A 27,727-nucleotide genomic window follows, 5' to 3' on the forward strand; every position below is an offset into this window, starting at 1 on the left:
CTTTGAAATATTGAAAGCCCCTAAGGGTTCATTTTTCTGAGAACAAATTCATAATATTTTAAGTTTAAATTTTATTTTGATTATACTTTTTTATTTATTTTTATTGTATTTATTCGTATTATATTGTTTATATTACACAGTGTCCTAGACTCCTAACCAGGTGTGCATGAGTATTGAGTATTAAGTGATGCCCGCATGCGGGCAGAACAGTAAGATCGGACTTGAATCGCATACACTACGGGGCATGGACTAAGATAATAATATAATATATTTATATCTAATACCATGCACTCATTGACTCACGTCTCACCGCACTAGCCAGGTTACATTACATTACTTATTTCGGATAAAATTAAGTTATTGGTAAGGACTAATGGCCCTTTGGACCCTGCTAGTCACTATTACTGCTATGACTACTATAGGTTCCCACATGGCCTGGTAAACGCTTAACTGGTCCTGGTTGCTGGTTTTATTTTTGATTTGCCCCCCTCCAAATTCCAAATTCCTGGTTACCCCACTGTAACACAGTATACTTCCAAATTGGTTATACTCGTTTTAGGTACCTACCTAATTCCAAGGTGCCACCTGGCTGTGGTGTTTTTTGGGGGGAGGTGGGCAAAGACAAAATATTTTATCCCAACAATATTTTTTTTTATGATTTAAATAATTGAGTGTTTGTATAATCTGACTTAAATGTTTTTTATCTATCCCTCGATGATATACGGGCCTATTGACAACCCCTATGGATGTCTTTATCTAATTAGAATACGAGTTTGAATGTTTCGTGTTGCCTTGTTGATGGTGCTGTCATCGCGGACCGCGTTCAAAAACATAAATATCAGTCAGCTGTTCGATGTTTTGTTATTTTACATCTACCGCTGCAACCAGTGAACCGGTAACCATGGTAACAACAGTGCGCCGGGGAAACCGGTTGGCCCAGCAACTACTAACACCAGCAGCCTGCTGTTGCAGTCGTCGTCGTCGAGTTAGACTCAGGAGGCCAGGAGGGCTCAACATTTCAGACCGACCCGGTCCGTCGGGCCGCCGTTGCGCAATCGCCGTAGCGGTACGCAGACCAGCGGACGGCGAGAGCGGCCCGCGGCCAAACTGGTTGCGTTTTGCGAACCCATGGAAACGAAATAGGTAACCTTTAAAATTATAAACAAAACGGTTTTTTTTTTTTTACTATTATTATTATTTTATTTTTATTTTTTTGCGGCATTTCCTTTGTTCGACACACACTACACAGTTGTACACACATAGGTATAGGTAGATAGGTACCCAAAACGCCAGGTGTTTTTCACGGACAACGGATACGTAACTTTAGCAGCCGCCTTCCTTCGTCCTTAAACACGTACACGCACACTCACCCCTACTGCCGTATTCACCACCACCAATCACCGACAACCGTCGGTATTCAGCTGCTACTGCTGCTGTTTGACGAAGCTTACAGTGTGCACCCAATCAATTGAGTACAGTATATTCACAGCCCGGTCGTTTTACGTATGCATGTGCGTGCCCAGGAATCCACCGGAAGTGCGTCTTCGTCTTATCCTCGTACTTCGTCATCGTCTTCGTCTGCGTCGTACAAGTCCAAGTCCATCCGATTTTTCTTGTTGCCACCCTATAGCCAAGCCCTTTGAAACGGGCCGACGCTGTCCACAGGTGGTTGCAACTCGTCCATCGCAATCCGTGTCAAGGACGTTGCGTTGTGAAACCATCCTCTCGCCCCGTGTGCGTTGTATATTGTATGTGAAATCCACGCGTCATTTACTCTGTCATCTCGTCCCGGTTTTGTTAAAACCCACACCACACAAACTGTTCACGTCTACTGCCCTAATCACCATGGTGTCGCCACTATCTCGATTGCAGTCCAAGACATTCCCTGCTATGTCGTCAATGTTACAGGAAAAGGAAAACTATGAAGAGCTCAATCAGATAGGAAATGGTGAGGGCATCATGGACAATATACTTGATGTACAAATATTTTATAAAAAATCAAACTTATAAATTTGTTTCATAGGAGCATATGGTACCGTGTACAAAGGCCGAGATCTTGTCAATAAAGGGAAATTTGTAGCCATGAAAAAGATAAAAATCCCATTGGCCCAAGATGGTGTACCCATGACTACTCTACGTGAGATTGCTCTACTCAAGCAGCTTGATCAACAACAACATCCAAATATTGTCAAGTATGTAATATTAAACAAACCCTATGTAATCATTATAATTTATAAATATTATTATTCTATCTCACTAACTTTACTTCTTAGGCTTTTGGATGTGGTACATGGTCCGAGACTATATAACGAGAAATGTATGACACTTTATTTGGTGTTTGAACACATTGAACAAGATTTAGCCACCTACATGGCACGATGTCCAAAACCGGGAATGTCTTCTGAAATAATTAAGGTATTGTCAACGTTTATTTAAATTATAACTAGTTAACTTTACCTTTAGAGGCACCTACCTATCTATTAACGTTTTTCCATTTAAATTTTCAGTTAAAATCTAATATATGTCTATATTACTAATGCATTTTAGTAAGTAAAATTCTGTATTTAAATCATTTAGGTAGTGCATTTTATTTAAAAACCAACCTAAAAATATAGAAAGCTTTATTCTTCTAACATCTAAAAGAATTATAGTTATTTGGTTTTACCCTAGACTTAGACCTATTAAATCTCGATTTGAACCAAGGTTTTGTGAAAATAATCGATTAAAACTACTAATTTGTAGTAGTTTGTTACATAATTACCCTGATGTGTCTGATAAGAGCATACTAGTTTATTATTTTTTTAAGTAGAATCAGATTTTATTGACCGTGTAAATAATCAGCATCTAGGTACTCAATAATTTTAATTAATAATTAATAATCTATCAAAATGCAAGGTCACAAATCATTTTTTAGCAAATTACAGTAGATTATTATTGAACATTTAGACATTTAGTTCATTTTTCACTACTTACTAATGAATTAATATAATATTATATTTGCTTACCTAGTTACTTATGTATTTTAATCATAAAATTAAATACATAAAAAACATACCTAGGCTTCCTAATTTGATTCATTATACCTATTTCAGAACATAATTTAGAAAGTTAGTACCTAATTTTGATTAGGTATACCAGTCACATAATATTGTGTTTCTATAATACCTAGGTAGGAACATATAATAAGAAATATATTTCATGCACCATTAGTTTTTTGGAAATGGTTCTTATAATATTGATAACTCAACATGTTTACATGCTTTAACTTTAAAGTCTCATTAATATTTAATACCAACATAAATATTGTCTTAATGTTAATAGGGAACTAATTAAATTAATGATGCTCTGTAATTAAATCAATAACATAGTCTCACTCCTATTAGCCAGTTAATTTTGTAAGAATATTAAAACTCAAATAAAAGTATAAAATTGTTTATTTGCTGTACCATTTTTAAATTCTTATCTACTTTTAATATTAAATACTATTTTCTTGAAATTGACAACTTTAAATAAGTAAATAAATTCTACATCTAATTTAATGCATCCAAGAATGTTTTTAAAAGCTTTAAAATTATTGTATTATGCTAAAATATTTTGAATTTGTAGAGTTAATATAATATTTCTTTGTTACCTTTTATGTTGAATCTTTTAGAGGCATTTTTAGTATAGGTAGTAAATTAAACTATCAATTAGAATTTTTTTTCTTTACAATGATGGTTAATATTATGTATATATCATTGTTGTTGCTTGTAATAAAATTTACAATCAAATCTATCCTAAATTAACTTGGATTTTTACTAGTTTTTTAGCTAATCAAATTTGAGGTATATTAAAATATGCTTAAGAAATCAATTTTATTTTAACATATGCAGTGGCATATTTACAATTTTTTTTTTGTAGTGAATGTGTTTTTTATCATTTTTCTAAAGTAAAAATTATAAACTTTATCTTGATGAACATATTCTAATAAAAGTAAATAGTTAATATTATAAAATATAATTAAGTTTCCTTTATACTATCTAACTCTCATTTTAAGCTATTTATAGTTATTTATTTTTATTCTTAGGTTTTTTTATAAATATATTAAAATAAACAATTTTGCTGAGTCACAAACCTTGAAAATTAAATTTTTTAACTAGGTGTTCCTCGTATAATGTTATAATAAAAGTTTAAAAATATCAAATACGTATGTTAATTTTTTTTTCATTAATTTTGACAAATTAATCGTAATACATTCAAATTTATAGATTAATAGATTATCTTCGCTCAGAATCATTTTCCATATATTTATGATCTTCTATTTTTATATTATTGAATTAAAATTAACAAATACATATAAGTGACTCCTACTGTACAATAAATCTACTTACCCACCTTTTTAATTTCAATTTTGTAGGAATTATTACATTAGTACTGCTCACACGTTCATTTGTTGTTGGCTCAATTGAGTTTCTACGTCAGCCATTATGTATAATCATTTAAAACTTGAATTATTGATTTTTTGTTTTTGATAAATATTAATCAGTTATTTACTAACAATTATTATGGTATATTTTAATCAATCAAAAATATATTAAGGGGTGCATATAAAATATTGTTAGTTTTCAATTATACTAGTACAGACTATAAATTATGGTAAAAAAATAAAATTCTTGATAAATGTCGGTTTTTTATTCTATTCAAATCACTTATTTTTTGAGTTGTGGCCATAATCCACTAATTTAAAGTCTTGTATCATTATTACTTAATATTTTATATTAAATTCAACTTGGTATTGCATTATTTTCTTTCAAGCATTATTGGACTATTATACTAGTTTATATATATATATATTTATATTAATCAATCAATTATTAGGAGCATTAGTGCATAACTAGTGTGAGGTAGAACTATGGTCCTATTTTAAGTTAACATTATTCTCTTGATTATTTCAATTTAAAAAAAAAAACCAACTAGACAAGTTTTAAAGTATTTACAAATTCAATCTAAGGTTGAGACTGGATCAGGACACTTAGGGAAGAAACAAAACCACTAATTATTGAATACTCATGCCACTATACTTAATGCAACCATATTAGTATATATTATAAAATAACATGTATGTCACATATACATTTTTTATATTTGCATTAAGATTACCTACATTGTTTAAACATACAGAATATAAAATTTATCTAAAAATAAAAAATATTAGGACATTTTTTATTAGTTATTTTTATTTTCTAAGATACAACATTCTGAAATATAACATATCCAAAATGTGTGTACTTTTTTTATGTATGCCCTTTTTTATTTTGTTTTATCCAATTGAAAAAATGTATTAACCACTAACTAATAAAGTTATTTATAATGTAAACAATTATTTTATTAATCTATTTGATTTATTATAATTTTGAATATGCAATTAGTAATTGCGTTAAAATATATTTTCAGTTTCATTCAATGTACTAAATGTTTTTTTTTTTATTAATTAGAAAACAACTTGCATTTGTCATCTCTGTCTCTCAAATGAATGACATAAAATTTGTGTTCAGCAGTTTAAGTTTTGTGTAATAACATTTAATAGTAGAGACAATTTACCTATTATCAAATTTAAAGATAAGAATATTAGCTGTGCTTTTTCAACTTCTCGTGGGTTTTTACAATATTTTAATTTGTATTTAAATTGAGAGTATATAAATTATTAAAATTTAAAAATTCTTACATGAAAGCACAATGTTCTTACATTTAAATTTGTTAGTAAGTTAATTATCTGTATTATTAAATGTTACTATACAAAACTGGAACTGCTGAACACAAATTTAGTATGTTAATATCGTTAGTTAAATGGAGACAACACATGCGGGTGTGGCGTCATGAAAAGTACATTTTCTATAAATTAAAAATTATACAATATTATTTATTGTAATTTTCTAGAGTGTTATGAGACAAATTTTATCAGGAGTCGACTTTCTTCACTGTAATCGTGTTGTACATCGTGATCTCAAACCACAAAACGTTTTAGTGTCAAGTGACCTCAGAATTAAAATTGCTGATTTTGGTCTAGCCAAAATATATGATTTTGATATGAAGTTGACTTCAGTTGTAAGTAATAATTGAATTAGGAGTTTAAATTATAACTTTTAGTTAACAATTGAAAAATAAATATTATTTTATATCATGCTTTACATTTGTTGTTATTTAGGTTGTAACTTTATGGTACCGAGCACCTGAAGTTTTATTAGGTTTACCTTATGCCACTGCTGTTGATGTGTGGGCTTGTGGCTGTATTATGGGAGAGATGTACAAATTATCTCCTTTATTTGATGGTGAATCTGAAGCTGAACAGCTTGATAGGATATTTAGGTAATAAATTGAAATTAGTAAATTAAAGATGTTAATAATAAGATTGAAATCGAAAATAATTCTAGGGTGATTGGTCTACCATCTGCATTAAATTGGCCAAAGAATGTTTCTTTACTAAGGAGTTCTTTTGAGTCTTATCCACAGACTTGTTTGAAGACTGTAATCCCTGATATATGTTCTAAGGGAAAAGATTTGTTAATGGTAAGAGTACTTTTATTAATAGGTATTTAATATTTTTTTTTCAAACTTATGTATTTAATAATAGATTTTTGATTCAAATTAGTATGACAATATTAATTTTTTATAATTTTGTATTATTGATAAAACTATATTAAGTACATTAAACCTATTTATATATTATACAGTCGGTATCATTTATAACAATACTGATCATAACAATATATTGAGTAAAACAACATTAAAATCAAAAACCCAGCAAAGTCCCTATATTTGTGTGTACAAAATGTCTGGCTATAACGACAGTATTGGTTAATATGATATGAGAGTTGGTGTCTATATACATATATTGGAATGTATAAAATAATGTATTTGTTGTATTTATTATTGCATGTATTGGTCTGATACTATTGATTTTATTACTTATTACCTTTCCAACCCATCTTAACCTGACCTGTGTCTTTAAAATAGCATCACTATGTACATTCTATGTCAGAAATATCTGTAATAATATTATAGTATTGTTGGTGCCATATATTGTGTTTGGTATGGTTAAAGTGTAACATGTTTCAATTATTACATTACAAATTTCAAATTTGGGTTTAACGACTTTTGATAGTCCCTTGGCTATTGTTATATAATAAATGATACCGACTAGTTTAAACATTTAAAAAATAAATATGGTTTTTTTTTTTAGAAAATGTTGATGTTTGACAGTACTGAACGAGTATCAGCTCGTGAGGCTTTGAAACACCCATACTTTAACGAAACATAAATTTGATTTTATCTTCCTTAGAGTCTATTAATGTAAGTAATGAATTTGAAAAATAAAAATAAAACTAAATTGTTACTAAAACAAATTAATGGTGCATTTATATGGGCACTGTATAAATACTCTCAACACCTAAATATGCACGAGCAATGAGCATCTTAATATTTCATTTCAAGTTTCAGTGTATTATTCTATTCTCATTTCAAAATCTAGAATGAACTACAATACCTAAATAACATGATTAATATCATAATTAAAAAAATATTATTAGTATTGAATAATATATAAATGGTGCTATCTATTTAAATAACTCTGGCCATTTTCTAGAAAAATCATTTAATATGTTTTAAATAATATGATATTTGAGCTATCAGAATTATTGTTGATTTTTACTAATTGCTTAATTTTTTTCTTCTGTAAGTTATTAATACATGTTTTATAATTTAGAATATTTTTTGAGTTTCTACAATTTTGCAATAAAGCTATTAAGAATCTTGGGCCAGTTATATAGTTTAATGTAGACATGTAATGTTACAAACAATACAAATTGAAAAACTCAATAATATATACAACATTGTATAGAATAAACATCCTTGGGAACTATAGACAAGTTATGACTATATCTAAATACTTATTAAAATTTAATTGCGTTATCACCTTTATTTCCATTGTTCTTATATGATTAAAAAAAATTATTCTTCTTACTAGGGTTAGGTTGTAAATGATCTTAGAACTATAAAATATATCTTATGCTTTTAACTTTTAATAATAATATTATAAATAATACCTACAATGTATAAAATTTACAATAAAAAAAAAAAAAAATTATAACTAATAATACAAAAGTATGCAATATAAATTTTAATACAACTGATTTTACATAATATCAAGAAAATTTAGAATCTAATCTGCAATATGCTCAAATAAAAGAAAAAATATAAAGTATTAAGGTTATAAACATCTTTAACTTACTACTTCTGATGTTTAAAAGGACGCCACATCCGCATATGTGGTCTCTAGTGTCATACAATTGCTTAACTTTTGCAAAACTTAACACAGTTTTTAAATGTGTTATGAGCATTTTTAATTTAGGCTATATTATATTTGCATAACTTGCTTAAAAATTGAACTTTTGTAAAATACCAACAGGAACACAGATAATGTTCTTACCATCAGGTTTCATAATAGGTCGATTCACTCAAATTTTTAAACTAACTGAATTAAACTACTGAGCTTAAATTTGCTATGTTACATACTTGTAAGACAGAGACAACACATGTAGGTACGGCGTCCTCTTAGTATTAAATTACAGTTTTGAGAAATTTTATTTGTAACCTTTAAATTTGATAATCCATTTAGTAAATATCATTTTGTTTTTATTTTTTCAGAAGTTTATTTTAAAGCATGCAGATACTTAGTTTGTATGAGTCTGAGGCAATGTATAAGTTATTATACTTAATAGTATTGCAAGTCTCAAAGAAAATTAAAATATTCCTAATTAGAAGTTACAATTTGAGTTCCAGTGTGGTTAACCATTTGCGTAGAACAGTTACCAAAATATTATAACCAGTACATATTTGTTTACCAACTAATTAATTTTAAGATCTCTCACTGTTTATATCCAACTTTGGATCTCAAAGTTTTGTAATTGACCATACATTTTGAAAATCATTTTTATTTTGCTCAATGACCATACCTTTTAATCAGTAAATCAAAAGACTTGCCATTTTTCTGTCTTTACTGACTTACTTTTCCGTGTTAACTTCCTTTTGTCTGTACTTGTATAATTTAAGGTTTTTTTCTAGTATTTTTCATTTTTATGCACTGATTGGAGTGCTAAAAATGCATTTTTATTTCTATATAATATTTTGTCATTGATAATACATGTATTATCTATGTATTTTGTATATATCTTATCTTATGTATTTTGATAAATAGCATGGGTTTTGATTTTTAAAATTGGGTCCGTACCTCATTTTTTTTAAGTTAAAAATATTTTTATATCTTCTTGATTTTTTTTTTTTTAATTTTAGTTGTTTCAGTCTTAAAATATACTTTAATGTTTAGATATGAAATAAATGGACTGTTTATTTTTAAATATATGTATTTTCATTCTGTTCTAAATCTTTTGAATTTTGTATATTAATATATAAGTTCTAAACTTGAAATTTTTCAATTAAAACATTAAAAAAATTAATATTTCACCCTTTTTGAAGTATTTCAGTAAAATTATTAAAAATAGTTTTTCTTTTAAACATATTCAGTTATAGATGATTAGCAATAATATAATGATTAGTGATTGCACACCATAGATATTGAACTTGGGTGTGGCATTGTCTATCTACACTGTATGTAACTTGAAATTAACAGATCGGAGAGAGAAATGGAATTATGGAACGATAGTAATTTTATATTATCCCTCTTAGCTTCATGATTTTGGATCAATGCTGCATTCTTATATTTAATTTCTACGTTTACACAGAAAACATTGATAATGAACAACTTCTCAGTTATCAACCAAGGTTGACAAACAAGGTAAATTTATAAATATTTATAAAATAATAATGTTATTAAATATTTATAAATCCATCTTGGTTTAAAAATTTGTTTTAATATTTTAATGGTTATAAATTACATTTGTAACTGTATACTGTTTAAGTATAAAGTATTGTTTATTGGTATTATTTATATTATAATCAATTAATCAGAAATAGTAGAATCTTAAGTGATTAAAAATCAAGTATCTTTTACAATAATGTCATACAGCAATATATCTTATTTTGATATATACATATAACTTATTTATAAAACTATAAACTTATAACTTACTGCACTACTATGATTTATAAATTATAATTGTATAAATATTTTTAAATAATTATGAAGCAATTAACAATATTAAGTAATAAGTACCTAAATTAATTGCTAATAAATAAAAAACATCAAACATTTTTTTATTTTGTTATATGAGTTAAAATAAGTTTCTTATGACGTTGAGTTAGCTTTTCAGTATGTAACTTAAGAGTGAAAAGGCTATGTTTTAATATGTTATATTGTAGAAATATTGAACAACTTCTACGTTATATGTAAATTAAAATATGTACATATTTTTTTTGTTTCAAAAAAAAAACAACATTTAAAATGTTCACTTGCAAGTCGATGACTATCTATAAACTTAAATTAGATGTAATAAACATTTCACATGGGATGAAAAGTGTAATGCATTTCAATGCTTAGAAATCAAAAGCATGAGTTTTGTGTTGTGCAGTTCTACAATATCTTACCAAAACAGGTACAATTCTAAAAAAGATTCTGTCCACGTCACTTTTTCCATAGAATTACAAGCCAGTTACGGTAATATGCATAATATTGGTCAATTAATTCATGTATAATGTATATACATTTACAGTTTCTTCATAGTAGGACACTAGGTCACCTCTACGCTGCCATTTATAATTTATTGCAGTTGCACATAATGTAGACATGCAGTGTGAGTATAAGTTTTTAAAATCAAAATAGTATCTCGATAAAATAGTCAAGTGATTTTTATTTTCTGTAAACAAAATTATCTCTGAATTATGATTACGGTTAAATTTTGTGATGTTATGAGATGTGTTGAGAGAAATTTACTTAAATATGGTAGTATTTTATTTAGATTAAAAATTATCAATTATGGCCCTGTTCTAATCTAACACATATTAGTTACTTATAACATATTTATTATACTTAGATAATACCTTGTATGTATTTAACTTATTTTAATAATTAACTGTAGTAATACAAATTTTCAAGTAAATACTAGTCTGATAATATGGTACTCAAACATATTTATTTTGTTAACACATAACTTATTTAAAAAAAATTATCATATACCATTAGGTAACAATATTTGTATGGTATTAATTATTACCTTTATGAATTTAATAACTTAAAATGATATCACAATATACATTATTTTCTTTGATTGTACTGCAAACATAATTGTTATAGTTAAGATAAAAAAAAAATATGTTAAATATGTAAAAAATTATGTCTTCACATTATTTCCTCGATTTGCCTCATAGAAAAGTACCTATTTGAAATTTGAAAATATTTTTTTCTTACATCAGTCAGTCTTTATTTACAAAACAATATTTTTTTAATAAAAATTATTTTATATTTTTACTGTTTACATTTTTAAGGTTTTTTTGTTTATGAATTAGTAATGATAACGTATATATATATATATTTGAAATACATACAGTAATCCCTCGTTATCCGCGGAGGTTAGGTTTCAGCATAGGCGTGTCCAGACCTCATTCGCAGTTCATGCACAACTGTGGAATATCCAGGGGAGAGAAAAACTACACCCCCCTCCACCGCCAATAAAAAATTCTGTTAGGGTATTGGGACATGAACCCCGAATTTAAAGATTTTAAATTAATTTTTTTAATTTAGATCAAATTTTGCAGGTCATGCCTGTGCATGAAAGGCAAGACCCGTGGACACGCCTATGGGTTCCAGCAAAGTTGCGTGGATATCGAAACCGCGGATAACGAGACAATAAAGCAATGTAAAACGGGAAGTTAGGTTTTATTTACATACCATTTTTAATTTTTATTATTTTGTACATATTTTGTATTTAATTTTAAAAATCACAAAAAGGTTAGGTAATATGTCTTACAATTATTTGATTATTTATTTTTTTAATATAATTATTTATACATACATAATACATATTAGGAAGGAAGAAAAAAATTTGCATATTATCTACATATTAAGGTATGTACTTTATGTAGCTTATCTGTTATAAGAATGGGTATAATAAAGATACAATTTCATCGTATGTATTAAAGAAAATGTTATCGCCGACCCAACCGCGGATAATCGAAACCGCGGATTAAAAATACGCGGATAACGAGGGATTACTGTACTTACCTAATAATAAATAATATTATTTATCAGTATGTTCATGCCCAAATTTAAATTTTTTATAACAATACATAGATAAATGTATAGTCTATACCTATTTAACATTTTTGGAATTTTTCCCTTATTGACTCATTTGGTTGATGAACTATATATAGATTCTATTGTCCCAAAGTGAGTCTAATAAGTGGTGACTACTGTACCTACTTGTTTCTAACATTTTTAGGATATGTCTATGTAGTGAGAACAGCAAGTTAAACAAAAACAGTTCAAATCAAAGAGTAAATAATTTGTTGGTGATTTTTTATGAGTTTTTGTTTGCTAGGTGTTTATTTCTGACTGTTGTCTTGGTTTTTAATTTATACCCAAGTACTTATATAGTTTTGACCTTCCATAAGATTGGACGTTTTCTTGATAATTGTTGATGCATTGGTATAGGAACACGTTACACATTGTTTGAGGAAAAGTAATTTATTATTTTTTAATTAATAAATAATAATTTAAAATGTATTAAGTGCGTGGGCCCGTATAGGGTATATTGAGAAGTTCTCAAATGAAGAACTTATAATGGTAAGTAATTCAATTCTTGAAACTCTTGCAGGATTGAGAAAATAGGCAACATTGTTTAAGATTTGTTTAGCAGCAATTATAGACACATCACACATCCACTAGATGTAATTGACCAACGTTATTATTAATCTTGGATGATTTTATTTTATTAAGTATCAGTAGTAGGTAGGTAGTAGGTTGTAGGTACCTATTATATAGGTTCTATTATAATAATATTGATTTGGTAAAATAAATGACAAATCAAGTGCATAATAATATATTGTACTATTTACACGGTTTATTTTTATTCTAATCATGTGGAGAACGGTTCTGGTTCGGCATCAATGTTGTAGGTTTTTCGATGTTGTACTTGTTTTTTAAAGTCGATGGGTTGCTGCTATGGCTGTTGTTGGTATTGTGCAAGGGTAGTCTGTCGTTCATGTCCTGAAATACGAGATTCATTGTTAGACAATTTTGTAACCATAATACAATTTCTTACGACAAACCTGCACTTATGTGCTTAGGTATCTTGATAAATATTGAGAATGTGAAATGTATTAATATAGGTAGGTACCTACCTAATACCTACCTACCCACAATCTACTACCTAGTTAGCTTGAATTATACTTTTTATTTCATCATTATTATTGTTGTAAACATTTTGATAATCGTACCCACTCCCTATTAGGTTTAACTTACTATCTACAATCTATTGTTTTACAGTTTCTTATTTCAATGAATTATGAATGGTGAATAATAATAAAGGAGTTAATATTTAGGTACCTATCTGGCTATCTGCCATTACCTATTAAATAAAATTACGTATTACCTAATGGCTAATATTATTCAACAGTAATGAATAACAAAATTTGGCTTTATATATAATATAATTAGTAATTACCTATTGTAAGTCTTTGTGTTAAAATTTGGGACCCAATATATTATTATATATTTATATCCAGGTTTTTGGTGAATTTTTTTTTGTTAGGCATCTACCAAGGAAATATTCGGATTTCTATTTAAAAAAATATTCAATATTAGATTCATTTTATTGGAAAGTTTTATTTTATTCTGAAATTGATATACAATAGGTAAGTACCTGCATAAGTAATACCTACCTACGACCTACCTATTTTTTACACGCATTTTGACGTTAATAAATTTTTTAAATAAGACATGTCCCCATAACATTTATAATCTATTTACCTCATTCATATTGTTTTTTCAATATTAGATATTATACTTATATTTAAATATGTTTATTATAAAAACACTATGTTAGTTTTCAAAAACGATAATTTTTATATTTATTAATTAGTACTTAATATGTTATTGTCACAAATGCCGGATTACACCAATATACTAATATTTTTTTTACCGTACACTGCCCAGTTAAAAGTGTCTAATAGGTACGTTTTAAGTTATTTTGGATTATTTTTTTAGTCGCCGAGTCACCGGTCTCCTATAGTCATAGACTCATAGGACCCGTAGTGTATAGTACTGTATACAATCATTAACGCTAGTTTATTTAAAATCAATGGTAGGTAAAATAAATATTTAGTCTGCCTGTGTCATTCAGTCATGATACCTATACGACGACCACGTAGGACTTACCGTCGTGGACACGGTGAAATTGCAGAGTCCGCCATGATTGTTGACGGCCATCAGCGCGTTGGAAATGTTCGTTACGTCCTGGTGCAACTTTAACACTTGGTTGGTGGAGTAGGCTACTGTTCTGGTCAACTGGTCAGACTGTGTCTTGACGAGTTCCGAAAGCTCCGCGAACATCTTCTCCTCCAGGCTGCTTTGGGTTTTCAACGTTTTCGGTATTTGTTCCAACGTCGTGCCCTCGGACTTACTCCTAAAAATACAAAAGAGTCATATTCAATGTTTGGTGCATTAGTGCGTTGCGTGAAGATAAAATAGTCATCACTTTGAGAAAATCGCAGGACAGACAGAATACAATGTTACCTAGGTACGTACCGATACGATTGCAGAAGGAGTTATATTTTATATTCTACAATTGTATTTACTTGAAATATGTGTAGGTACCTATTATATTTTATAATGATGTTTTAGATACAACATAAAAATAATATGTATCAAAAATATAATTACCTACCTATAGTCAAGAGAACAAGACGTATAATATAAATACTCCTAAGATACCGGAAAAGATATACGGTACCTATACGACGACCGAGTGTTTAAAATACATGCGCCTGTTTATGAAACATACGAGCACATGTATTTTAATATTGAACTAATACTGTAATATTGCTCATCTATATTTTACCTTTACAATGGTCAATGACGTGATTGATAATATTATTGTTACGTGCTTTGTAGTGTCAAAGTTTCATGTGATGAATGGCGAGCGGGCAATACTTATACTTACACCTACTATACTTGTACCTACTATTTCATTATTTACCATGATATAACCATACATTTTAAACTGCTATAAATTCTAAAATAATAGTTTCCGGAAAACGATTTGTACACCATCGTTTTAAGCATAATAAAACAAGTTGTTTTAAAAAAATTTTCAAAATCCGGAGTGGTTGATAATTGGTAAAGTGCATTTTAGCCCATGCATATTACATGGGTTATAATGTTATATACTTATAAACCTACCCTTAACTGTTTAAAAATAAATTTAATTTTGAGATGGGTTTATAACCAGTTAACAAAATTAACCACCTGGACTTATTTATTGTACCTACATTATTTGATGTCGAGTATTCGACAGAACGAACAATAAAATTGTCAATCGTTGTACCTACCTAATATTAACAAACTATGATTTTGAGACATATTTATGTGCACAGTAAACATCCAAAATGTCTGAAATACATAAAAAAAAATAAAATTTCCGATAATAAAATGGCAATAATATTGTTTTAAATAGAACATACTCGTATAATGTATTGTTATATTACTAAATTCCTTAAAAATATTTAGTAGGTACCTAATCATTATAATTTATAACTGTATCAACTGAAAGCAGAACATTACGATATGATATAGCATAAATATTATACATACAGCCATACAGTAGATATATCACAGACTACTTGAAAATGTCCATATAGTCTGCGGATAGCCGTTAGATAAGGGTAACCCGGGAAGTATAATAGAGCATTGGGCAAAATTCACTATTGTATATAAATAATTTAATATTTGCCATTCTGAATTCCTGGCAAACTTTTTGTTATCATAGCCAATTGTGATAAAACATTTTATCAACATTCGATGAAGTTTTGGCGGCAATATGAGATATGTAAAGTAACTATTAATTTTGTTCGTTTGATGTAATATTTGAATATATAGAAGTAGCGTGATATATACTAGTTAACAACGCGTCAATTATTTTATTTATACATATAGGAATTGACTCTGATCGATTTTTAAGTTATACGATACAGTGTTCTTTTAATAAAATATATTTTTTGAATTAATTTAGCATGCACCCTTTCACCACTTTAGGTGCCACTTTTACCCCATGATTAGATTAATCAGGCAAGGTTTAATATGTGACATATATGCTTAACAAGAAGCGTGTGTGGAAAACTGCAATAGATTGGATCATTGGATTTACTGAATTAGTCTGATATTAGAAGGTTTGACACTTTGATAGCACTTAAAAATACGTGCTTTATGATTGTCGTGTATATCCGAAGTTTGTTATTAAGCGAAAATTTGGAATTTAGAAGTGGGTGGGAGGAATCAATGAGATGTGAATATGTCCCTAATCGTATATTGGCTAATTTTTTCATTTACTTAAAGGTAATACCGCAGATTAAAAGTTCATCTAATAATACATACCATTGAACATATATAAAACATTTTTTAACCTGACGAAAATTGATTTCAAATCTGCATAATATATAAGTATACAATTGTCTCGATTACTTAGGTAATCAAACAATTACCAAATATTATGCTTAATGATAAAATCGTGTATTTTAAATTTATTGTTGTGAAAAAAACTCTTATTTTAGTTTATTTATCAGCATTCAGCCCTAATTTGATGTCATTTATGTTTACGAACTTTAAAATAAAACCTAGTATGTAAAAAACTCATTTTATAAATTAAAAAAAAAAACAAAAATAGTACATTGAGAGGATGATACCTAGGCAAACGAAACTATGAAACAATAAAATAGTTTAAATTATAATTATTATTATTGATATTTAAAAATGTTCGTTCGTATCACCGGAGTTATACATTTTTATGAATAAAAAAATTACTTAAGAAAATATGCAATCCCTCTCACTTGTTATCAATACGGTCTAATATCCTTTCCAATATATCAACCATATCGTTCTCGATTTGTCGTTCGTTTGATTGCAACCGGTGACAATTGTCCATGAACAAGTTTTGTCCATCAACGAGTAATTGCAAGTGCTCTTTGAACTTGACTTCAAGTTCGTTTTCTGATTTTTTCTGAATCGCTGTTATTTTGTCGATGGCCGCTTCCAAGAAACCTATAAAAAATGTATTTAAAATAAAAAAAACTTTTACAATTTAATATTTGGTGGATAACCAAACATTGATTGATTGCCAGACACGACATTATTTTCAATATTTACTATTTTGAGTTATTTTATTTTAATAATATAAACGGATATGACCCTTTGGAATTATATGATATAGGTGATCGTAAACCTTTTTTGACTATGGGGTCTCATTCAAAAATTAAAAAAGTTTCACTGGTTGTGTTGGATAAAAATTAAAAACTTCAAGTATTATTTTTAAAAATAATGGCTGTAATGCTGTATGGAACAGTCGCAATGACCACTGATATAGCCATGTATATATTCGATTAATATTAATTGTTGTATATTTGTTTATTTTTATTTTTTAACTATAATTTCTGAAGAAATTTTATCTTTTACTTCCACCTTTTTTCTCCAAATTTTCAGCGATCTGTGATAGGTTCGAATCGAAAGCAAATGTGAGGCCAGTCAAAAGCACAAAACTAGTTAATATCATATATAGTTTATGATAGCAATTGGAACCGGGTGGCTCCAGAGACATGGGAGAGGGGGGGGGTTAAGTCTTCTAAAAGCTCGATATTGTAATAGGATTTTTTTTAAAAATTTTTTTTTTAATATTATACAATTTTTAGAAATACGGGCTTGGGAATGGGCCACAGCCGCTAGTCCCCCCTGGACCCGACCTTACATAGGTACATACTGAGAATTGGAAAAAAAACTCAGAAATGTAACCATATTATTATCCACCGTTCAGTATAAACAAAAAATCTAGGGGATTAAATTTTATGCCACTGATAAAATTAATTTTAAAAACATAAACAGTAAATCTAATTTAGTAAGCGACTTCCCCAACGGCCAACGATGATCAGAATCAATTTTGAGCGTACCAAATACTAATTTAAGTGCTTTTCATTGTTAAGTTATAATTTTACATACAAATGTCAAATATTATTAAATTATCATTTTTAAGTATTCTGAGGGTTCACAGCAGTTATAGGTAACTTATACACACTTACACTTAATATTAAGGTAAACATTTTACTGCCCCATTCAATGATGTGTCGATTATGATCAAAATCAATCAAAATTAATATTAAAATTTTAAAAAGTTATTTATTTTTAGGTTGTTATTACAATCTTTATTGGTAATAAATAATTATTTTCATTCTTACTGTCTAAAAACTCGTTTATCACGCCTCGTCTATCGGAGTCCAATCTCCGTCTATACTTGTCAGTATTCTCCACTAATTCCTTGAGTGAGATGCTTATGTGATCTGTACGGTCTTTGAGCCCATTGTACATATTACTTATCTACGGAATATTATAAATAATAATGAAAATAGTTATTAAGAACAACGTTAGTTATGTGATTTCGAATTACTAAATTTCTATTTTAACTAGGTAATTGATATTAAGTATAGGTTTATAATAATAAATAGTATTAGGACGGTACCGCTGTAGCTAGTTTGTTAATAGTCGTTGTTTCCGGAATTTGACTGAAATCACCGTCTTGATTACACGAACAGGCACTCATTGATCTGTCCGTGATTTTGGGTTGTTGAGATAAATTTGCAACAGTGTCCTATAGAAACAAAATACCACTAAAACCAATGTGCATAGTAAAGTTAAACTTTTTTTATGATATTTTGAAGTTATAATGTTGGTGAAGTTTGTTGTAATTAAAAAAATAAATAATCCTAGATATTGGAAACATTCGATACGTAGAGGAAAAAGAAACAAAAAAAAAATAATTCAAATTTATTATGACTTAATATCTAAGGTTGATTTAAATATTTTCTGATCAACTGAAACTTTGGCTGGAAAATATAAATCGAAACGACAACGTAAATTTACGATATTTCAGAATTCAAATGACGAGATTGGTATAGGTACAAAAAAAAAAATTATGAACGTTATGTATGGATTGTAGACAATACGAAGTGTGTATTTATAATTTATAAATTATATTTTATTAGTTAGAATTTGGAAGTAAAATGATATTGCTCTACAGACTAAAATACCTACAACACAAATGTTAAGTATATCCTGATTTTTTTTTAAACGTTTATGTAATGAAAATAATGGTACTTTTATAATTTATTATAATTATAATATTTTTAAATGTCCATCTGGTCAATAAATCAATTGTTTCTAATATTCAATAACTTTAATTACAATTTACATTAATACGTTCACATATTGTTTTTACTTGTAACTGTTTCCTGAAGGTAATCTGATTGGAATTGTGTTTTTCAAACTCTGAACTCATGTCTTTTCGCATTGTCTGAATGTCTGTTGCCATTTCTGTCTGTCTGTCTGCCACTTTTTTGATTTCTTTCTCCAGTTCTTTCTGTAACACAGCCCAAATGGACGAGATGGTTCGTTAACTAACATGTCGTTTTCGTTTCATCTTTGGCCAATTGCCTGTTAAGACCAGCCACCGACTGACTGATTACAAACGCATGTTTCCAGCGAGTTATTTATTTCCCTTTACTGTCGATCTTTTCAACAACACCCAATTAAAATGCCCATGTTTCATCATCTATAAATACACAGTGTGTTTCAGATGCAACATAATATTATAATATCATGCAATAATTGTTTATGATGTTGTACCTATCATTTTTCAGTAACATTATTCTATCATTAATCTATTAAAATGTATAATACAATTTGAAATCAATGGTACCTAACGCCTCATCTTTCCAATATTGTAATAGCTTATAGGTATTTACCCAACAAAGACGAAATAATGATTTGCGTCATTACTTATATTATATTATTGCCCTGCATTGATTTTTAATTCGTTAAAGTATTAAACATAAATACTTATAATAATATGTAATATTTAGTAAATCTATGTTTTTTATGTTTATGATGTATTATATAATATGCGCATATTATCATGTAACAACTAGCCACTAGGTATGTATAATGTATATCAATACTGAGAAAAAAATACACTCTGGTTAAAGTGGGTTTTATTTATAATTAATTTTATGTATTTGTGAGTTAGTCATATTGACCTGATGATTTTGGACGGACTGTAGATTGGTCTCCATGTGTTCTAATGTTATCTCTAGTTGTTGCTGAGCCTTGTCCAGACGTCTGGTCATGTGGTTCGGACCACATTCCTCCATCACCGACTGAAAAGTCACCAAATGTCAAATGGTTTACACAATTAGATGCATATTACTATCATAATTCATAATATTTACTGCAACACGGTGGTGTAACTAATAATAATAATAATAATAATATAGTTTCAATTTAATTCGGATACATGATGAATATTACACACCTAACTCTCCCCAAATCGCCTTATTGTTGAAAAATTATAAAACAATAATTGAAATATTATTTTTCAAATTCATTATTATATGTGAAAAATATATTTGAAAAATTTGAAAAATTCAGGAATATAATTAGACCTTTAGCCTTTAAGCTTTAATAATACCTACCTAATTCAAAAGTCTACTTTTTTTTTAGTTTTAATTTTATAAAATGTATTGTTTATTGTTACAAATATTGAAATATCTATAAGAAGTTATGTTTAATAGTCTATAAACATTTCAAAAATACCATTATTTTTTCCCGAGTTTTAAAAATACTAGAAACACATTCTATACAGATATCATTGTTCACCGAGGTTGTGTTGAAAGTAATTTGTTTTTAACACATAATTTAATTTATTTATATTATCATTTTCAAGTATAAAAGTCCAATAATTTATTATTAGGGGAGATTATACTAAATTGTTAAGGCAGTCCCCCGTGTTCCTGTTAAAATATGGAAAAAAGGCTGCATATAGCACTAAAATTCATTGTGTACACTAATAGATGATAGAAGTAGAGATGTTATACAAGTGTTTTAACTGCAAGATAAAGTATGGTACTTACTAAAATTATTAAAATTATACCTGCTGAAATTTATCGAACCACATTTCGTTGGATACTTCTAAATGACTAAGCTTGTTGAACATTATGTCTATCCTGGAATTTATTCTTTCCATTTGTTGATCCCGTCTTAATGTATTTGACAAATCTCTCAGTCTGAATTCGATATTGGAAATTAGAGCATAGACCTGAAACAAAGCGATTGTATTTAAAGGGTGAGCCGTGAGAGTTAAAATATATGTTTAAATCGTGTGAAACGTATTGGCCATATCTGTAGCAGTCTTTATATCAGGCCAGAAAATGTCATAATTAAAAATTTACTTTTTGTGGATAATGTATATCAATTATATAATCAATACACTGTTAGCGAACGGTAACAGGAATCAGAGTAGGTATTTTATAACTTATAAGCTATAATATACAATATGAGAATATAGTATAAAAAATATATGCATTATATTATCTCAGGAGTGGCCAAATCACGGCTGGAGTCTTAACATAAGACGCAAAACCTTTTTACTAATGCAATAATTTATAGGTAGGTATTGTATGAAAAGACAATTATCCGTTACAAAATTTAATACGACATTATTCGACGTTATTATATTGTTTCACATACAAATCATTCAATACATTTTAGTGTTTTATTTAATTTAACATCTTTTCTTATTTAAGATAATTTGTTGAGAACCTTTTTTCCTGACTCTTACATATTTTTCTTTATACTGTGTACCATGTGGCTCGTGATTCTTATCGCTGGTCACTTCTACTATATACACTGTACAGAAGTCAGTAAACCACGGTTATCAGTGGTCTTCTACGGAAGTATATCTAACTAAACTATACTATTGTATACAATATATTGTACTTATGTGACTATGCACTTATCTAATTTTAATTTAAATAATTCAATATACATTTTTCAATAATTGCATTTTTGTTTCAATTTGTATTTTACGGATTAATCGCGAAAATCGCTTATCCTTGGCTGTGCTACACTATTCCGCCGATGATAGAAAGCTTACTGTAGAATTATCTATTACATTTATTATTTGCTGAAATTCAATTTAAACTTTTAATTAATCTTCAGCTTCAATGCTATTTTACTGAACAACAAAAAATAATATTTTTTTATACTTCTAAGCCTAATACTATAAAATTAATTTGCTTAATCTTTGATCCATTTAAAATAAAATAAAAGTATTCTTAATATCTCAGTTTCATCTTTCATGTACCCAACCGAACTGATTTTTAATAGGAATTTAATTTGTTTGTTAGATTATTCAACATTTATGAATAATCAACAATTTAATGATGTTATACATACATTAATTAAACAAAGTCATTAATATTTTAATTATTATTGTAAGAGAATTAATATTGGATTAAACATTTTTTTAAATAATCTTTTATTCAAAATCGTTCAAACCTATCAAATCAACTGGGAATATTTAATTTTAGTTAATATTTATTTAATAAGATAAAAAAATATCAATATTCCATATCAATGTAAGGTTTTATTTGGATTTTAAACCAAAAGCCTATTTTTGTGTTGAAAAATGTTTGATTTTAATTTATCACACATTTGGCTTACAGATATTGCATGAGATCACGTTGCAACAGTTTTTTAAAATTTTTTTCTATAAAAAAAAATATAATTATTTTAATATTGTAGAATTATATGTATGTGTAGAAGCTTTTAAGAAAGAAATATATAAGTATAATATAGCATGATTGTCACAGAAAATATTTTTTATATTTTCTCTAATATGAACCTAATCTCAATTTTTAAAATTTAAATAATTTATTTGGCTATCGGATTACTGGATATTTACACATTAATTGGTTCAATTTTCTTAATTTATTCTTAATTCTTATACGATGGTTAATTATTAAGCTTTTGATATATATATAGTATACATAGTACGTTGAGATTTTAATTTATGAGAATAGAATGTAAAGAAATTTGAAAATTGTTAAAAGGAATTAAATTAAGTATTTAGGGCAGAATAGTTAGTTTTGTAATGTATTATTTTGAATTTAATAATTTATTATTGTACTTAGTGATTGGTTGGTTATATAAACCTAATCTTTAATAATATTAAATTATGTACATATATTGGTAAAAGCATGAAACTCAGAATCTATAGATTTGCAACATGAAGTTAAATTGTTGATCAACAAACATATCAGAATATAAAAATATACCCAATTTAATAAAATTTACTTTATAGTTTAAATTCATGGATAATTAATAAAATGTAGTTTTCCGTTGGATTAATTGGTATAATAATACCAATTAGTTTCGATTCGTTGAAAAATGTTGGACGTGAGTCGTGATAGACTTAATATATCAAACATTAATAACATTATCGTATTTATCGACATTATCGATCATGTATCTAAAATCGAAATAAATCTTATTTAGTATAACTAAGCATATTATATTAAGCCATTTCATTGAATCAGTTGACTTATAATATGCCAATATGGAATAGACAATAACGTCAACGATTTATTAGTCTCTTGACCCGCATTGGTTTTTAAATTTTTAATAGGTACAACATATATCTACAATATTTTTTATATATCCGCATAAACTTTCTGAAATGACAATTGTTTACCGATCGTTAAGTTGTATTTAAGAAGAATCAATTACTCCATAGTCGTCAATCTTTGTAATAATATCATCCATGAATGTAATTTGTATTCCTTCATCAACATCCGCCACTTATAATTTGTAAGATATTAATTCATTTAATAAATAATGAAATACATTTTTATTATTTTATTTATATTTTGTTATTTACAATATATTTTGTTTTTTATTTGAGACTCACGCTCAACGTATGCAAAAAGGCATTTAGAATTGTTATTTTTATGATTTTTTAAGTAGGTAATCTTAGAGTAAAATCACTTATTAAATATGTTTAGAAGATAATATTTTTGAAGGTTTGACAATGGTTTTATGTTTTATTATTTTGACTTAAAAATAAAAATAATTTTTTTATAAATTTAGGAAAATGAAAGTAAAATATGAAATAAAATATAAAATAAAATTAATATTATATTGTTCCGAGAAAATATTTAGAAAAATTATATATTAAACACCCTCCAAAATAATATTCTTAAACATTTTTGTAATGGACAATTTTACTTTTGAGTTAATGAAAGTTTCTCATTTTCACATTTATATTTATAGATAGATAGATAGATGAATTCTAGAAACAGTTTTAAATATATTATTGTATCATTTAGTTTAAGTAGGCATATGCCATGAACCACCAATAATATTATACATATTATATACAAATTTGCATTATAACAATCATTAGAATTACATATTTACATCCCAAACTAGCCAAATTGATTAGTCTATATTTCATTCTTATTGCAAGTGAATTTAATTGGTTATGATTTATATCAAACGTTCTTCCCCATAAAAATGTATTGAACCTTTACAAACGTTCACCTTGGATACGAGCCAAGTTAACATTTTTTTATTTTTTGGCAGTTGGATGCATGAAATAAATCGTCATTAAACGTGTACGCTGTGAACTTATTTAAAGTGACAAAAGTAACTAAAATAAAATGCTAATCTATTCATAGAATTAACTGTTTTGTGATGTTAGGTTATAGGTTAATAATTGTTTCTATGATTTTTTACTAAGTAATAGTGCATTGTGTATTTATTATAAACTTATTTGCGTTCTATTTTATTGTAACGTAGCTTTCTTCTTATTCTATATTTTAATGAACAAAATAAGTGTAGTTTATAGTATAGTATTAATAGGAAGTCATTAGTCATATCAAACTATTAACAATTTTAATAACAGGAATAAAAAATAGTTTCCAGAATTCAGAAGAGATATGCGTATTAGCAGTAGCCGGCAGCACAGTGGCATTTACAAAAATTTCCACGTGGTAGAGGGGAGACTATATATTTATGATTTTATAAGAACATTTTGGCTGGTTCCTCAAAATTAAAAACCGACTAGTAAAATTTGAACAATTATAATCTTATGTTCAGGGCAATCGTTGGACGTTAGTTGTTTTTAATATTAGTTAACATTAATATTATTATACTACCGAGTTATGACTTTTTTGGTTAAAATGTCGATTGATTTCAGAAAAATGTGTAAGTACTTATTTAAAAGAGCCGAGAAGATAATAATTGATAATTATTGATAGGTGTCAGGTAGCATGTTTTGCGAAATTATTACTGTCATCTATATACATTTCACTTTTTCACTTTTAATTAAATTAAATTTGTTTATGGTGATATTTTACTCGGACATTTTGTACAGATTTACCGGATGGGATAATTAAATATTTGGAAGTCTCGAGTTTCGAGCCATAATATCTACAAATATAATATACTATTCAATAAGATACACCGAAGATACCGAAGAACTGTAAAGCAAATTTCTGATAATTATTGTTCACAGAGTAATTAGAATTTTCTTCATTAGGATCACGAATATGTCTTTTGAATTGCAAGGATATATTATTAATACATTATTTGCGTGTTCATATAGTAGCGAATAATGTGTCACCAAAGAAACTAAATAATATTATTACAGCAAGTGTATAACAATAAAATCGTCTTACTAATATTATATAGGTCTCTGGCCATCATAAGACACGTGTCAGCAATAATTGTCAATAATTATCCTACATCCACCCTTTACTTACTGACCTGATTGACAGTGAAAGAGCTCGGTGTTCCACTACCAGCTAGGTCGCTGTGTATGGACATGGTGATGTCTGGAGCTGCAATTCCATCGTGGGCGGCGGTCAGCAGCACCAGCATCGCCAGCAGTGCAGCCGGCTGCAGCGATGGCATCGCGATGGAGCAGCCACCACCGCAGCCGCGGTTCGCCCGTACGTTTGCCGCCGTGATGGTGGTGCGGTGGGCGGTGGCTGCGCCGGTCTGGCTCGCAGTGGTGTCGAAGATCGGGCGGTCGGCGGCTGCGTAGCGATTAGCGTGTTACCGTGCACGTCTTCGTCGGACGCGTTTACAGCCGACTGTAAAACGAGAGACGAGAGACGAGACGACGGGTGACCGGACGGTTGGCGGCGCCGGCGATCTGCGTATTTCTCCCTGCCCCACCACAGTCACATAATATATTATTATACTTCAAAAATATTATTATTGTCTTTCCGTCTCACAGTCCTTCACACTCTCTTTTACTCTTTTTTTTTTCACTCACTCTGGCGTGCACGCACCCACACGCACGCACACACGCATGCACACACGCATGCACGCACACACGCACAGTTACAAACGAGCCCCTTGTGTGCATGTGTGCCGCCGCCACCAACGACGGCACGCCGCATACCACCACCGATATCGTTAAAAACCCCTAACTAGATTCAAAATAATAATACGTAGTAGTGTCCGTCGCGTTGCCGTAGTCCTCGAAAAACACTGCAATAGTTATATTTAGATAATAGACGAGCGATGATGTCTTTGATGACATAATCAGTACTGTGCATGGATATTTTAAGGAGGGTGGCAAACAGTACCCATTTATTGGAGGGAGGCAACGATACAAAAGGGAAATATGCTCCAAGAGTCAAATTTTTCAGAGTGCACAGAAAGAAAAATAATAACGATTAAATCAACACAATTATTGTTAACATAGGGCCAGCAGACGCGTTTGTCGATTTCAAAATGTACACATTATTAATAACTAGATTAACTAACTATTATTAATCTGCTGAAATTCCGGTTTAGCTCAACAATATGGTTTGTTAATTTTTAATCTCCAAATCTATTGTATTTTGTTAAATTAACAATAATATTTGTTAAGTTTATACAATTTTCGTTCAATTTAACAACTTTAAACTTATAGAATTTTGTAATATTAACAATAGTTTTGTTAAGTTTATACAATACTCAATTAAATTGTTGAATCTCTTTATTTAAACAACAGAAATATATTGTTGATTCAAATAGGTCACATTGTTAAATCTAACAGTAGGTTAGGGGTGAAAGGCACTGAGGGAAAGTACTCTCCCAATTTCTTATTTGATTAATTATTTCACGAAGTGACACACAATAAGTATTCAAGTTCTACAAAAACTTGAGAAAGAAATTAAGTGCCCCCTTCAATAAATAATAGGTGGTCAATAAAAACTTAAAAATAAAAAATTAAATATATATACTAAAAAATAGCTTTCGTTTATGATATTTTGATTATTTATAATATATGTATATAGTTTATCAGTTTATGTAATATTTTACTAAGTAACAAAACTTTTCGATAAGACGTATCAGTATTTGTTTAACGACCATCACCAGCATATAGTTTTGGGGGAATGCTACAACAATACTCTAGAAAGTATACCGGAATTCCGGAATCCGGTAATATGATTTAGAAATATTATTCCTAAATAAGTGTATTTAATTTAGGACACATTTAAAAAGCTTTCAGACGGCGAGTAAAATTGTATCTTAAAGTGTTCATAATGTATGTTGTCAATCGTGAATTTAAATTATCCTCTCTCAAACACACACAAAACATATCATCAAAATCGATCCAGCCGTTTAGGAAGGCATATGAGACGTACA

General features: G+C 28.5%; 2 protein-coding genes across 3 annotated transcripts; one reads left to right on the forward strand and one right to left on the reverse strand.

The window, feature by feature from the left end:
* Nucleotides 1-980: 980 nt before the first annotated feature.
* Nucleotides 981-9,020, forward strand: LOC111037577 (cyclin-dependent kinase 4). 2 transcript variants are annotated; one of them, XM_022320233.1, is made up of 9 exons: nucleotides 981-1,143; nucleotides 1,250-1,948; nucleotides 2,024-2,192; nucleotides 2,274-2,415; nucleotides 5,917-6,084; nucleotides 6,185-6,345; nucleotides 6,411-6,546; nucleotides 7,220-7,329; nucleotides 8,683-9,020. In XM_022320233.1, the coding sequence occupies exons 2-8, from the start codon at nucleotides 1,510-1,512 to the stop codon at nucleotides 7,295-7,297; spliced, it is 1,293 nt and encodes a 430-aa protein (XP_022175925.1). In that variant the 5' UTR covers nucleotides 981-1,143; nucleotides 1,250-1,509; the 3' UTR covers nucleotides 7,298-7,329; nucleotides 8,683-9,020. The 2 variants fall into 2 exon arrangements, with proteins under 2 accessions (XP_022175925.1, XP_022175926.1); XM_022320234.1 differs by lacking the exon at nucleotides 981-1,143 and having other exon boundaries at nucleotides 1,208-1,948.
* A 3,985-nt stretch (nucleotides 9,021-13,005) lies between these two features.
* LOC111037578 (myosin-2-like) lies at nucleotides 13,006-25,996 on the reverse strand. Its single transcript, XM_022320235.1, has 9 exons — nucleotides 25,850-25,996; nucleotides 21,174-21,338; nucleotides 20,281-20,400; nucleotides 19,464-19,604; nucleotides 18,708-18,836; nucleotides 18,427-18,565; nucleotides 17,032-17,242; nucleotides 14,366-14,612; nucleotides 13,006-13,195 (listed from the first exon to the last, which is right to left on the reverse strand). Exons 1-9 carry the CDS (start codon nucleotides 25,994-25,996, stop codon nucleotides 13,061-13,063), a joined length of 1,434 nt encoding a protein of 477 aa, XP_022175927.1. The 3' UTR covers nucleotides 13,006-13,060.
* Nucleotides 25,997-27,727: the final 1,731 nt, after the last annotated feature.

The sequence above is a fragment of the Myzus persicae genome, unplaced genomic scaffold (assembly GCF_001856785.1).
Source record: "Myzus persicae strain clone G006 unplaced genomic scaffold, MPER_G0061.0, whole genome shotgun sequence".
NCBI lineage: Eukaryota > Metazoa > Arthropoda > Insecta > Hemiptera > Aphididae > Myzus > Myzus persicae.

Bases quoted from the DNA above. Each gene is read 5' to 3' on its own strand.
- LOC111037577 (XM_022320233.1), top strand. From the start codon at position 1,510: ATGTGCGTGCCCAGGAATCCACCGGAAGTGCGTCTTCGTCTTATCCTC. The intron at 2,193-2,273 runs GTATGTAATATT...TTTACTTCTTAG, and splicing joins CAACATCCAAATATTGTCAA to GCTTTTGGATGTGGTACATG. The intron at 6,547-7,219 runs GTAAGAGTACTT...TTTTTTTTTTAG, and splicing joins AGGGAAAAGATTTGTTAATG to AAAATGTTGATGTTTGACAG.
- LOC111037578 (XM_022320235.1), bottom strand. From the start codon at position 25,996: ATGCCATCGCTGCAGCCGGCTGCACTGCTGGCGATGCTGGTGCTGCTG. The intron at 14,613-17,031 runs GTGAGAGGGATT...TTGTATTTTTAG, and splicing joins TTAGACCGTATTGATAACAA to GAGTAAGTCCGAGGGCACGA. The intron at 13,196-14,365 runs GTAAGTCCTACG...CTCGTATTTCAG, and splicing joins ATTTCACCGTGTCCACGACG to GACATGAACGACAGACTACC.